At 36.2% G+C, this 16123-nt stretch overlaps 1 protein-coding gene across 1 annotated transcript; it reads left to right on the plus strand.

Annotated features, from left to right (window-relative positions):
- The first annotated feature begins 909 nt into the window (after positions 1 to 909).
- Positions 910 to 15278, plus strand: LOC113511454 (homeobox protein GBX-2-like). The gene is made up of 3 exons (XM_052898259.1): positions 910 to 1446; positions 13669 to 13862; positions 14617 to 15278. Exons 1-3 carry the CDS (start codon positions 1062 to 1064, stop codon positions 15031 to 15033), a joined length of 996 nt encoding a protein of 331 aa, XP_052754219.1. The 5' UTR covers positions 910 to 1061; the 3' UTR covers positions 15034 to 15278.
- The last annotated feature ends 845 nt before the right edge of the window (positions 15279 to 16123 follow it).

A 16123-nucleotide genomic window follows, 5' to 3' on the forward strand; every position in this document is an offset into this window, starting at 1 on the left:
GTACTAATGACTAAATAAATAAATAATGACAATGAGAACATATTTATTACAGTATCAAGATCAAAGGCTTTAATTGCATCTCTAGTGTAAGTTATTAAGGTGCATTTGTTTTCTTAGTAAAATATTCATTAATAGTAAAATATTAAGTAGAATCAATATTATAAATATATTTTTTACTTGAACGTAAAATTTAATTGGTACTCAAATTATTCAACCGATGAGGTATATAATACTGCAATACAAACAATCCAATCTCTCTTAATCACTGGCTAAAAGCAAAGTTTGCCAAAGTTACATATAAAAAAAAAACGAGTTCAAAGAGAGATTCCTTAATCCAGTTTCTCAAATAAAAAAAAAATACAGAGCCCACATCAAACGGAGCACAAAACGATGAATTTGTACTAAGCGCTGACACTGGCAAAACATTTTGATCACCACCAATTACCAGTGTTGCGTCCGCAAATATCGCTCTTCCTGTCTCGCTCTACACTATCGCAGCCACATATGTGTGTCCCTTTTACTCGGCTCACAAAAGTCTTCTTAATCATTCTCTGCTTAGCGGAGAAAAGTTGTAAAGATAGTGTATTTATTTTGGAAAACCTATTTTATATTCTTAATCATAAGGTTCAATTTATCGTGGCAATAGAAGGTGAAAATAAAAAAATACTATTTACCGAAAATGAGTCGTAAAGTAAACACCAAAGAGTTACAAGTGATGTAGCTAGCGAGCGATTTGAGACCTCAAGCAAATAAACTGTTCAGTAATGATAGTAGTATTACGACGATCGTAATAAAGCTTATATTCGCGTAGCCGGGGTGAGCTATTAATAAAATAAAATTACACTCTGACTACACCCCGTATGTGGGCGTGGCGAGCGAAGCCGTCGACAAACGTGAGTACGTCGCGAGTATGCCGCGACGACAGCACGCGTGCGTGGCGCCCTAACAAAATTTGAATTTAGAACAGTAGTGTTGTGTTTTTAAAACATCGAATTGTTATGCCATAGACAGTGGAAAAATTAAATAGAACAAATTTTATTTTTTAATATCAATCCAGTGCAATGGAATCTGAAATAGGAGAAACGCAGACCCAGAAAAAAGCACCTAAACCGTTCTCAATAGAATCTATAATAGGCACGGATAGAAAATCGCCCGATATCGACATAGAGAATAACCTGTCGGAACATTCTAGAAACTCAGACGAAGATGACACAGAACGGTTAGAAGAATTGAACCGGATGCGTTATTATTTTAACGCGCCATTCCTGCAGCAGAGTGGTGTTAGTTTCCCTTTTTTATTGGGCTACCATGAACCGTGGTTAACAAGGGTTCTTAACTCTGGCCAGAGTGCAGCTGTGACGGAGAATAAAGAAGAAGGGAAGAGAGACAGTCCGGTCAGTGTTGGTAGTGAGGTGGAAAGCGACGGCGGCGAAGATAATACACCAGGTGATTTTTTTTTTTTTAATGAGGCTGATAGGTTTTCTTTTTTTTTTTATAATTCCTGTCCAACTAATGAAGTTTTCCGCTACGTTTAACCGACTTTTAATAGAAATATGTTCTCAATTCGATTGTATTTATTATTTATGTTTATTACCACATAACTCCGTGATTAATAAACTGATTTCGAAAATGCTTTTCTTTTTATCTGAAAGGATACTTTTTTATACCACTGAGGTGGCAAACAATCATACGACCCACCTAATGGTAAGTGGTTACCGTAGCCTATGAACGCCTGTAATACCAGGGGCATTACGCGCGCGTTGCCAACCCTGAAGAAACCTCTTTATCCCCTTTTTTGAAGAACTCCATGATGTAGTCTCTTGGAGAAACCTCGATAGGAATTTCATTCCGTAACCTGAGCGCTCGTTGGAGGAAACATCTCTGAAACCGCGCTGTACGCGACCATCTAGGCTGTAAGGTATGAGGGTGAACTCCCTGTCGATGGCGAGCCGTACGATGGTAAAAAGTGGCCGTGGGCATCATATTGAACATTTCCTTTTTTTTTTATACCACTGAGGTGGCAAACAAGCATACGGCCCACCTGATGGTAAGCGGTTACCGTAGCCTATGAACGCCTGCAATACCAGAGGTATTACGCGCGCGTTGCCGACCCTGAAGAAACCTCTTTACCCCCTTTTGAAGAACCCCATGCTGTAGTCTCTCGGGAAAACCTCGGCAGGGAGCTCATTCCATAACCTGAGTGTTCGTGGGAGAAAGCATCTCTGAAACCGCGCTGTACGCGACCATCTAGGCTGTAGGGTATGAGGGAACTCCCTGTCGATGGCGAGCCGTACGATGGTAAAAAGTGGCCGTGGGCATCATATTGAACATTTCCTCTGAGCACGATCCGCAGTACAAGCAGTAGAACAAGCAGAGTGAGGAAAAATCTTTCCTAAGACTTAAGGGTTTGATATTTCTTGTAAGCCTGGGATCATCGACAATTCTCATAGTTTGTTGTAGCACTTATTGTGTGGCTGTAGCCAACTCATACATTAACGATATATCTCCTTAATACACTAAAACCACTCCTAAATACACTAAATATCCTGAAGAGATTACACCGATAGGAATTAGGAGCGAAGTTTAAAAAAGGCAAATACAAAAGATCATGGAAAGGTCGCAGTGTCACAGGTTTTTCTGGCTGATAAAGCCAGTACTCTGTTATGTACATGGTACTGCTCATGTTTATAAGCGACGGTTACCACTTTCCATCAGGTGGGCCGTCAGCATGTTTGCCATTCTAAGTTGTATATATAAAAAAAGAAAAGCCAGTCTTTCAATAATGTTAAGGGTTCGATACCGCTTGTGAGCCTGGGATCATCGACAATTCTCATAGCTCGTCGTAGCAACGAGTCGAAACGTTCAAGCTGGTATTTAGGTGCTCCGGCCCATAAGTGACAGGAATACTCTATGTTGGGCCGGATTTGCGATTTGTAGAGCATTAATCGCTGATCCGGCGTGAAGTAATGCTTCGCTCTATTGAACACACCGAGTTTTTTAGATGCCAGCTTCACTTTATCAGTGAATGGCAGTGAATTTACAGGGTACAGAAGAATAACACCTGAGTCCTCAGGAATGGCAACGCATAGGGGGTGTCATGGGCAAAACAGTATACCCTGTTATGTCCATGGTAATGCACATGTCTAAAATTGTGCCCCTTCAAACCGAAACACAGTGTACTTAATACCCAGTGTATGTTTACATTAACTTTACCACGAATGAAATGTCATTTTTGTAAAGTAATCCTATCTTTGCGTCTGTATATTTTGCACTATATCTTCACTAAATCTGCCACCGATATTAATGATTCTTCTTGTATTTTATAGGATAGAAAGAAAGAAATATTTTTGTTCAAGTAAAGTTGGATTTAAGCATTTTTGAACAGTCATTATTATCGTTACTCTTCAGAACGCAATTTTAGCCAAGAAAAATGGCTTAAACTCAGCCGTTGACTTTTTCAAAAAGTTTCATTATAAAAATAACGAATTTGTGTGAATATAAACTATTCTTTATTCTTTATTGTACACAAAACATACTGTTAATCATAATTCATTATAAACATAATGTACAAAGGCGAGCTTATCTCTAATAAGAGATTTCTTCCAGCAAAACCTTTCCATGTAAATTGTGTTATTTTAAAAATAAAAATAGGCAGTCATACGATCTGTACATATTGTATAAACGCATAAGTTATGTATACACAAAGAATAATACAAGCTGCACATTATAAATTACATAAAATACATAAACCCTGTAAACATACACATATATGATCATCTCAGCCATTATGGGCCTAAGTGCCGCAATGGTTCCATAAACTGCTGTAAAGATTGACGAAAAAATGACGAATCTCTCGAATTTATAGAATCTACTGTCTTTCTAGGAATCACACTAGATAATAAAACACAATGGGGTGCACAAATTCAAAGCCTTGCAGCGAAACTAAGTTCAGCAGCTTTTGCCGTGCGTAAAGTTAGACAGTACACTGATACTGATACTGCTAGATTAGTCTATTTTAGTTATTTTCATAGTTTACTCTCTTATGGAATATTACTATGGGGAAAAGCGGCAGATATTAAGAATATATTCATATTACAAAAACGTGCCGTTCGAGCGATCTACTGCATGAAGAGTCGTGACTCATTAAGAGAGAAATTCAAAGAGGCAAATATTCTCACCGTTGCTTCTCAATTTATATATTCAAATATTCTATATGTTCATAAAAATCTTGACTTATTTCCAAAAAACAGCAATATTCATAATATTAATACTAGATTTAAAGACAAACTTGCTGTCCCCAAGTATCGTTTAGAAAAAGTTAATAGGTCTTTTATGGGAATAGGTATAAAAATTTACAATAAGATACCAAAGGATATGTTGGAATTACCCTTAAATAAATTTAAAACATCTGTTAAATCATATTTACTGAGCAAAGCCTATTACTCACTAAACGATTACTTGAATGACGAGTGTGCATGGCAATAGTTGTTCATGCACTGAATTTTCATTTAATGTTAGACATAGACACCTATATAAATATACATTGTAAATAAACTGGCTTTAAAAAAAAAAAGTAATTCAATTGAGTTTCTTGCCAGTTCTTCTCAATTGGATCTATATACCGAACTGGACGGTAGGGTAAATATAAAATTATAATGTAAAAATTTGACGTTCATAAGCGGCTAAAATGTCCTACATGAATAAATGATTTTTGAATTTTGAATTTTGAATTATTAATATTTACAGCTATTTCAGTAACAAACTCGCATTATTGTTAAATGCACAACTGTCTAACTCCGCTACTACGACAATTACCCTCCACCCCCCCCCCCCCCCCCCCCCACCCCAGGGAAGAAGTTTATGTTCAGCGGTGATCAGATATCGGCTGATATGATGATGATGATGACTGTTAAACGGCAAGATATTTCGTAGACACAGATTTAACATTATTAGAATTTAAAAACGTGGAAATGGACGTCTAAAACCTACTAAAAGTAAGACTAGGCTAGTTTTTTATGGGATAATCTGAATTAAACTCGGTTATTTGCACAGAGAAAGTTTTATTCCGCTAAACATGTTATAATGCAGGAAACAGAGAGAGATTTAAAAAAAAAACAATCTATCATAACTAATACACATTAGTCTATGCTATTTATAAATCACAGATTAAGAATAAGGTTCACAGCTAACATAGGTTGTATGATTAATCGACCATTGCCTAAGAAAAAAAAATATGGGTCTATGATTTTGTTTCGCAGCAAGAAGTTTTTTGCTCTATAAAGAAAACATCTGCCTTAATCTGAATGATTATTCCTCTCTATCCTAAGGTTGCCTGGCTCTTCCATGCAATAAGGTCGCCTATTGTTGCCTCTTTATCTTGCTTTATTTATTTATTTATTTTATTTAATACTTTATTGTACACACTGATAATACATCATAATATGACAGAAGTAAGCAAATCTACAAAGGCGAGTTTAACTCTTAAAGAGTTCTCTTTCAGTAAACCCAAAGTGGAAAGGAGCATCATTGTCAGGGGGTAGAACACTCGTGTTTCTACCGTGAAGTAGTTGTGTTTGCATGGCTGTGTTTCGGTTTGAAGGGAGGAATATGGCAGTGAATTTACAGGGTACAGAGGACTAACACCTGAGTCTTCAAGAATGGCAACGCATGAGAGGTAACATAAGTAAAACAGTATACTCTATTATGTCCATGGTACTGCTCATGTCTAGAGGCGACGGTTACCACTTTCCATCAGGTGGGCCGTTAGCTTGCTCGCCATTCTAAGTTGCATAAAAAAAACTTTTGCAATTAGGTTAATATTTTTTTTTTCTTGGTGTTAATTTTTGTAATCTGTGAATAAAGAGTTTTCATTAAATCATTCATTTATTCAACTATCACAAAATCATGGGAGCAAAATCTATTAAATAAATTGCATAAAGTAACCATTCAAAGAAATAGACGACCGTCAAACTAAGAAAGTTGTTTTCTTGTACCAAACATATCTCAATATAACTACAGAGCCTAGTATATATTATGAACGCTACAGACCTAATAGTTTTAAAGAATATATTCAACTACCCTGCAAATTGGTACTAAAACCATAGACAAACACGTATCCTAAACCTGTCAAGTGTTGTAAAAACTTGCTAAATCTGCTGGAGGCAGCATGGTCTCCGACCTTAGCCTGTTCCACAACGGAACAAACGTACTAAAAAAAAACTGCTGGAGTCGTTCAGTGTACATAAAAAAAAGTAAATACTGATCATGTTCCAATTTACCACATCTTTGCATTGTTTTCTGATACGAATAATTCTGACACAACATTTTCAAGTGAATTCTAAATATACTAGTATATGAATACACCAACTTTTTTTTTAAATAATGTAATTATTTTTATTTATTTATTTATTTACACATACACTAAACAAACTTTTCATTTAAATAATATCATTAATTAAATACAATCGCTCTTTAAGAAAAAATAATATAAATTGTACATGTTACATACGTATAACAAAACAACATAATAATGAAGGTTACACAATTATATAATAACATTACTATTTTACTTTGAATTTAGAATAAAAAGAAAAACATATAAAAAACAAAATGAATGTAGCAGTGTTTGTGCAAAGGACCTAACTCCAGCATATGTCGCAGTTTCAAATCTGAAGCTACGACACTGATTTTCAGCAGGCCCTAAATACGTAACTCACGGGCACATGTGTTTATTTAAGAAAGAAAGAAGATATTATAGATTTATTTATTGTTGCAAATTATGAAATTAAAGTATACATAAGTCTTTTACAGTATCTATCGATATCGATAATTAAGACAGAGGCATATTATAAATAGTTGTACTAATGTTGGGGGAAAGGGATTTTTAGCAATGGAGTTTGACAGCCCCATTGCTAGCAATATGCCTTATTAGGTCGACCTCCACGTGGATCCCCCTGGAAACCATCGTGAACAATTCTTGTTGAATTCGTCACGATGGGCTAACTGACCTGCTTCATACTCACCTATCATTCTTCACTGGTACCCCGCCGGTGTATACCGATAGCGCGGGTGAGGTTACTATTCCATTATCATCCATTAAAAAAAAATAGTTGTACTACACTATGAATATTTATCAATTTTGTGTGTGCACTGTCTATGGGCTGCGGTGGTCACTTACTATCAGGTGAACCGCGTGCTCGTTATCGCCTTTTCACATGAAAACAAAATCGTTGTGTTGATACATGTAGGTGGTTATTATTTCAGCCGTTAACTGTCCATTGCTGAAAATAAGCCTTATCTATTGGGGGAGGGGGGTTTTTCCTGTAGTTGTCACGCTTGGCAGGCGGGTCGGTGGTTGGCATATAGGTGGTTGCATAGATTCATTTTCCAGTTTTGTCAATATAAGAGCAGTGTTGCTGAAGCAATGGCATAGAATAATGTCCCCCAGATTACGTGTGTCATAGATGACTCAAAATGTTAATCTATCTATCTAGCCTGCTTCTTTTTAAAAATCGGCTTAGAATTTACTAAGCAGATGTGACAATTTCACAACTCGATCCTACACAATCGATTGTCGTTTATTCCGATTCGAAATTTCACGGCGCAGATGCGTACTGAGTGGCGTGAACGATCCGTTTCAAGGGACCACGACGAATTGGATATTTTTGGTTATCTTGCGATTTATTTATTATATCAATGCGTAAATACCTATTGTGATTGACTGTTTTTTTTTTTAATGGATGATAATGGAATGGTAACCCCGCCTGCGCTATCGGTATAAGTACGCTGGCGGCGCAGCAGTGAGGGATGATAGGTGAGAATAAAAGCAGGTCAGTTAGTCCATCGTGTAGAATTCAACAAGAATTAGCCTCGATGGTCTCCAGGGGACGCCGCGTGGATGTCGACCTGATAGGGTGTGTTGCTAGCAATGGGTTAATTAGACCCCATTACTAACAATCGCTTTGCCCCCTGTGGTAATATGATGATTGCCGTGTGGTCCCGGCATAGAACAGGCCATCCCTTTCTTTCCCGTGGCTGTCGTAAGAGGCGAATAAGGGAGGACGAAGGATGGACAGCAGCGTCCCAATTAAACATCTTCAAAACCTAACTGCTTTTGCCCACCCGCCTGCCAAGCGTGGCAACTATCGAGACCACACGGCCATTTTTATTTGTTACCTCATAACCACTTCAGTTGTAAACCGATTCGGGATTTCTTTTTTATCCGAAAGGATACACTTACAGGTTACGTCCGTAGAATTTTTTTTCTTAATCAGTTTTTTAATTAAAATAACTAGTTTTGTCACAATTGAAGTCAGTTTTTTTATGGAAAACAATTTTTATTATCAGAAATTCACTGTATTTAATTAGATATAAAACGGGATCAATAAATGATCCCTGCAGGATCAACAGGAATAAAATTTACCATTAATAATTTTAAAATTGATTTTTTAACATACTATTATAGGGGGGAAAGGGATTGTTGGCAATGGAGTTTGACAGCCCCATTGCTAGCAATATGCCTTATTAGGTCGACCTCCACATGGTTCCCCCTGGAAACCATCGTGAACAAGTCTCGTTGAGTTCGTCACGATGGCCTAACTGACCTGCTTCATTCTCACCTATCGTCCCTCACTGGTGCCCCGCCGGTGTATATCGACGGCGCGGGTGGGGTTGCCATTCCATTATCACCCATTAAAAAAGAACATACTATTATAATTTTATTATTATTAATCGAATAAATAGTTGATGTAATGTTAAGTAACTTATATGTAGGTATTAGATGTAATGTAAGTTACAAGTTACATTACATCTAATCATTATTGGCTAGGTACACCTAGGCAATAATGATTTTGCATGCTTTAGACTATAAGGCGAACATTTGTACTTCACAATAAATCAATATCTGTAAAAACAATGATCTGGCAAATAAATCTATATATCTATGTATCTAATAAATTTTTCTAAACATTTTACGAAGCTAGATGTTATTTTGCGAAAGTCCACATCACTGGTTATTACATTAGAATTATTTTGTTTAATTCCGCTAACATTAGTATGTGTGCGACTGCCAACACTAGAAGAATCACACACATACTACCTAATGGTAGCGGAATTAAACAAAATAATTCTAAACTAATAATAATAACATGTAAACATTTTTTTTTCTTGGCACAGTTTCAAGCAAGAATAATAGCTGATAATATATTTTTCTGTTTCAAATAATTTCTCTTATACAGTTTGTTTTAAACTTTAAAACAATATTTTCGATTGAAGAAAACTTATTTGACAGTTCATGCAATATAAAATGTATATCTACATGATTGTTACATTCTCAATTTTACATTTATATGTAGTAATTTAACATTTAGTTGCAAAATGTTATAACTTTTCAACCGACTTCAAATAAGAAGGAAATTCTCAATTTGGAAAATGATTGTATTTTTTTCCAAATAGTAATATAATCTTTTTACAACAATCCTCGTTCACACACTGCTTTTCTTTTTTTTTTTTTTGAGATTCTAAACGATGATTTTTGCCCAAATGAAACATTAAACAAACGTCAAACTTAATTTTGTTAAAGTATAAAATTTAAATAAACAATATATATATATATATATATATATATGCACTCGCGATCATAATCCTTAATGGGATAGTCAGAGGTGTTTCTCAACGATGTGCGTTGTGGTGAACATAATAACTAACTAAAAAAGAAATCTAACTCGACTTATTTGCATATTTCGCACATTAGAATTTAAAGAGACAGTGAGCTAGTCATTACTGTCACTCGAATTCATTCGACTCGTTATCGGTATTTAATATAATAATATTTTTTAAACATATTTAGAACCTCTTAGCATTCAACGAAATATACGTCGATAATGCGACGTGAAAATTTAAACCGACTCGGTACGTGACCGCAATGCATTCGAGTCTATTTACCGAAATTTACCGATAAACATCCGATTGGAATGAAACTGCATTTTAAATTTACAATCGATTTAACACCGCCGCCACTGGACGCACTATTTACGAATGCGTTCCAAATTCGTAATTTAAAATTCAGATCGCGACAGAATGGCGGGAACTGAGTTTTATGCCTTTACAATTTTTAATAGCGCCCTTTTCAATAATGTAAACTTTAGTGGTATATAAATAAGAGCTATTTTGATACTTTTCCGTCTGCAATTGAAATGTTTGTCGTGTTTTTACAATTCATTTGGCGCGTTCGATAACTGTCAATCGTTGGCGGTGCGGCCATAAGAAATAAATGTATTTATTTGCCAAAGGGATCGGCTTTATGGCTGTTTTTTCGAGGAAATTGCACAATTGCACACGCGAATACTGAATTTGTGTTATAAATTTAGACGTGGTTATTTGTTTTTTATTTTTATTTCGTATGTGAGAAGAAAATCGTTGGTTGAATTGTGGTGTGTTTAATAGAGTTGCTGACCTACCAAACTAAACCTTGAGAGTCTGAGAATGAAAATCTCGGAGCGTCTGTATTTATAGTTTGATTTATGGATACAAATATAATTATAACTTCAAAATTGAATGAATGAATGAGTATACTTTATTTGCATTATACAATATAAGAAATAAGCGAGACAATTAATAAATGTAACGATACAGTTGTATAAGGACAGTAATTCAGTATGATATGTCAACTAACCTAACTTCATTCTCACCTATCATCGCTCACTGGTGCCCCGTCAGCATAATAATATACCGATAACGCAAGTTGAGTTGCCATTCTAATGTCGTTCCACTAAAAAACTTTAAAATGTTGCCAGACTGCATAAGCTAAAGACTAAGAAAAGTGGCTAAAAAGATTTCAGTGGTTAAAAAGAAACCAACATCTTGACAAAAAAATGTATGCCAAATTGTTTAGCCATATACAACTAAAACTCATTCATACACACAAGTATTAAGAAATATTTGAAGTTACTTTAAATACAATACACATTAAATTCAAATTCTTAGTTATTCAAATAGACTGTTTACAAGCACTTGTAAATCGTCATTTTTTATTAATTTACTGCATGATTCGAAAACTTGTTTTTTTTTTTTTTTTGCTAAAACTTAACAGTTACTGTTTCAAATCAGAGGGAGACTTTGTACAAAAGCTGCCGGCCCACCTGATGGAAAGTGGTAACCGTCGCCTATAGAAATGAGCAGTACCATGGACATAACAGAGTATACTGTTTCGCCCATGATACTCCCCAAGCGTTCCCATTCCTGACCACTAAGGTGTTATTTCTCTGTACCCTGTACCCTATAATGTCACTGCCATATCCCACCCTTCAAACTGAAACACAGCCATGCAAACACAACTGCTTTACGGTAGAAACACGAATAGGACAGAGGTACCCAAGCAGTCGACTTTTGTACAGTCTCCTTCAGGTAAACATGTTTCTGAAACAAAAACTAAGTATTATAGTAAGTATTATATTGAAAATTACATTTTATATTTCCTCTATTCAATAATGCGCCGCATACTTATTTCTCTGTTCGGCCAATGGTTGACTGGTAGAGAACACCGTCCGGTGTTAAGTCTGTACATAGTTTCACAGTGCATAAAAATTATATAATTTTATATAGTATATAAGGTACAATAAGTGTAAATAAGTTATATATGTGTTTAATAGGTCCCTCATATACTGGCTCGACCCATATAGGGACCATAGTTAAGCAATTTTGTAATTTACTGTTTTAAATTAACAAAGAAAGAATAATTTAATAAATAAAATTAAAACTACCTCAATTGAGACAAAACCAGTTTTTTTATTAACTAAACTACTGAAGCGATTTTCATCAAATTTCTATGAAATCAATCTGTAAGCAACACCTTTCAGGTAAAAAAAAGAATTACCCGAAACGGTTCGCAACTGCCAGAATTATGAGGTAACAAAAATTAAAAAAATACAACTTATTTAAGAACCTCCATGTTTTTGAGAAGACGGTTGAAAAGAAAACTCTGGTAAACTCAGTAAACTCAGTGGAATCACAGTCATTAAGTGGCAGCCGGCCAGTACAGGGGCCGGGCGTGGCGCTGACTCGGCGGACGGGGCCATCGTTTTTTATTGACCGCTCCGTCCTGAGGGCCTTATTTCGCTGTACTCCGCTTATTGATGACAATCACAATTCGAGGACAAAAAAAGCATATCAGTTCAACCCAAATCGTGTCGCGACATCAAACGGTACCCCTCATTTTTTAAGGGTAACCTTCCTAAAAGGAAAGATGCATTTGCTTTTTGGCTAGATATGCGATTACTTGCATTATTACCACTTATCCACAACTCATAATACAAGCTCTGCTTAGTCTATGACCATCATATAATACTGGCCAGTGGTTTTTGCTTTTGTTTTGTCTATCTTTCCTATTTAAGACTTGCGCTCTTGTCGGTGGAGCTCTTGCCACTCACTACGATGTGCAGCTAGTCTCTTCACCTCTTGATACGACACGACACCAACTTCTTCCTTGATCTGCCTGATATACCTGTGCCTCGGTCTCCCTCTTCCCCTCCTTCCTTCTATCTTACCTTCTATTATAATGTTCATGAGTTCGTCATGTCGTATCAAGCGTTCTAATATTTTTTTCCTTCTGACCTTTGTTTTGTCGGTAACCGTCGCCTGTAGACATGAGCAGTACCATGAACATAACATAGTATACTGTTTCGCCTATGATACCCCCCATGCCATTCCTGAGGACTCAGATGTTATACCTCTGTACCCACCATATCCCACCCTTCACACCGAAACACAGCCATGCAAAACAACTGCTTCACCGTAGAAACACGAACACTACTTGAAAGACTACTTCTATCTCTATGAACATATATTTATTTATCTATATGTGTAGGTATATTGTATGTATATGTGTATGTATATGTAGGTTTATGCATAGATGTAGGTATATATTTATGTATATGTATGTGTGTATTTGTACTATATAATATAATCTAATTAATTTAATTTTGGCTATTTAAAAATTGTACACTGCTGTATCCGCTGATATTGATGCTCCTTTCCACTTTGGGTTTGCTGGAAGAAAACTCTATCAGAGTTAAGCTCGCCTTTGTACTTTTGTTTAACTCTGTCATATTTTTATAACTAATGTGTACAATAAAGTATTAAATAAATAAATAAATAAAGAGCAACAAACGTACATTCATTAATTCATCTACCATCACAAACTTTCGCATCTATAATAGATAGATAGATAGATACTCATTATTGTTTCCTCCAAAAGATTACATTAGTAAAGTAAATAATCACAATGAGAAAACAGAATAATAACTAGCTTTTACCAGCGACATCGTACGCACGACCAGGATAGATAGATAGATAAACACTTTATTTGAGCCATTTATGACACAAATAAATTAACAAATGAGTTTATACAATCAAATTATTTACACTTTTTTTTTAATTTAAAACAATAGATAAATTATGGAAATATGTTTCATCAAGTGTGTCGCAGTGACCCAAATAGGCTACAGCTCAGTGATAGTTTTGCTTAAAAGCAAAACACTGATTTTCAGCTACAGCCTGAAGTTAGGCTACACGTGTTCCCTGACCAGGATAAAAATTAGCTTTTATCCTTCTCCAATCAAACTAACCAACTCTGCATAAGAAATCCTATAACTAAACCCTTAATATATATAGGAAACGACTCTGAGCCCGACCTCGAGGACTCCAGCACAGACACGCCGCGGGAGACCAGCAAAGCTCGACGAAGAAGAACCGCCTTCACATCCGAGCAACTGCTGGAGCTGGAAAGGGAATTCCATGCGAAGAAATACCTCAGCCTCACAGAGAGATCCCAAATTGCGTCGGCTTTGAAGCTTAGTGAAGTTCAGGTGACTGGTCTTTTTTAAATATCTTTTTATAACACAAAGATGTTCGATCATTTGTGGTCGTTCAACTTTAAAAAAGATACAAGTAGCAAACAAGCATATAGCCCATCTCATGATTTTAGTGAGTGATAATGGAATAGCATCCCCGCCTGCGCTAACAGTATACACTGGCGGGGTACCAGTGAGGGATGATAGGTGAGGATGAAGCAGGTCAGTTAGCCCACCATGAGGAATATAAAAATAAATTAATCACGATGACTTCCAGGGGAAACCACGAGGAGGTCGACCTGATAGGGTATATTGCTAGCAATAGGACTATTAGCCTCTATTACTAACAATCCCTTCCATCCCGGCATATTAAGATTATTTCTGAGTCTATTTCTGGTAACTGTTATCTATAGACATGAACAGCGCTGTGGATGTCACAGAGCTCTATGACGCTCCATCCTGAGAACTATGGTGTTATACCTCCCTACCATGAAATTTCACTGACTTATCCCATCCTTTGTCGTAGGAGGTGACTAAAGAAACTTTATGGTAAAAACATGGGCAGCAGCGTCCCTCTTAAAACATCACTAAAAAGCCTAACTGCGGTTGCCAACCCGTCTTCCATCCTTCTTCTATTGGCAAACCCACCAATAGGAGAAGATCTATGTTTAGCAGTGGACAGTTAACGGTTGATATAGTATAACATAACTCTTTATAATAGGTAAACGGTTAAATATTTTGGTGCCTTACATGTCTGGTTTTTTTTCAGGTCAAAATATGGTTCCAAAATAGGAGAGCGAAATGGAAACGTGTGAAGGCCGGCCTGGCGTCCGGCAGTCACTCCGGCGGAAAAAACGGATCCGGCACGAAAATCGTTGTGCCCATACCGGTTCACGTGAACCGATTCGCGGTACGAACCCAACACCACCAGATGGAGAAGCAAAACGGACTACAATACAGACTAGACAGAACTCAGCCGTTACCGGGGAGTCTATTACAATCACAAACATCAGCCTTTCTAAGTGCATCGAAAATAAATCCGCCGGATAATCGAGACTCGATTTTACTCAATCCGGTGTTGAGTCGCAACACTATTTACGACGCGAGCATGTCGGCTAGGTTGGCAACAATGAGCCAAGCCGCCAATATGAGACATTTCACGAATCAAAATGGCCGACCTAGCTAATTTTAGGTTGTCTTTTTAGTTTTCAACGGACCATACTAGATTTTAGATTAGAGATCGTGGTATGGACATGAATGGGTATGTTAAAGACAAGAATACATGGAAATAAAAAAAAATATTGCCAGTATCATGGAGCATATAAAGATCTAGTGTTGCCAGATAATCAAGATAATCTGGACTGTCCTGGAATAATCCTACACGTTATTGTTTCTGATTTTAGATAAACAATAGCACCAATTTGAACTTGACCCGCCTTTTATTTTTTTTTATGACTGTATCTACTAGAAATCTCAATTCAGATCATACGTATCTAGATGTAACGCCGAGTGTCAAAAACGTCCCAAAAACAGCCAACAGTTTTTTTTTTTAATATTATTTTAAGGGCTTTTACCTTCTTCAGGCATATCAGTCCTATCGTACCCTGAACTGATTTCTCAAACAAAACTTTATCTACTTTCCCTAGACGCGGAAAGAGAAGAATTAATGGGCATCAATAATTTACAGAGATGTTCAAAAATTTCTGGTTTAAGTTCAGCTAACATAGATTGAATAAGGCCAAAGCCAACAATTAAGTAACGTATTTGTCTGTATTATTTATTCATACTATATGAAAGCATGAAAGTTTCGTATTAAATATAATAAATAGATAACAGATTTTGTAATATAAAACTTAAGACACCAATTACAAGATAATTTTATATATTCTGCAATACGCGCCATTTTTAAATAAAGTTGGGACGTTTTTGTCGAAGCAACATTTCTAAACAGACTCTCTATCTACTTAAATCTACTATATACTCTGTTTCAACAGAACTTAATGACAACGTTAACAAACGATGATTTGAATCGATTGTAGAACAGTCGCTGATGTCCCTAAGAACAAGGAATTACATAGAAGGAGTGATAAAATTGTCAATTCATAGCAGGCTAGTGTACAGAAAATGTTATACGGCCGTATAACCCTACCAAATTCAGATACAACCCGCTTGCATACTTTCTACATAAACTGTGTCGAATATATAATCTAGTAATGTAAAATTTGTTATTGACAAATAAATGTTACATCAAACATTTTCTATACACTAGCCTGCTA

The sequence above is a fragment of the Galleria mellonella genome, unplaced genomic scaffold (assembly GCF_026898425.1).
Source record: "Galleria mellonella isolate WM207_F2 unplaced genomic scaffold, CSIRO_AGI_GalMel_v1 utg424, whole genome shotgun sequence".
Taxonomy (NCBI): domain Eukaryota; kingdom Metazoa; phylum Arthropoda; class Insecta; order Lepidoptera; family Pyralidae; genus Galleria; species Galleria mellonella.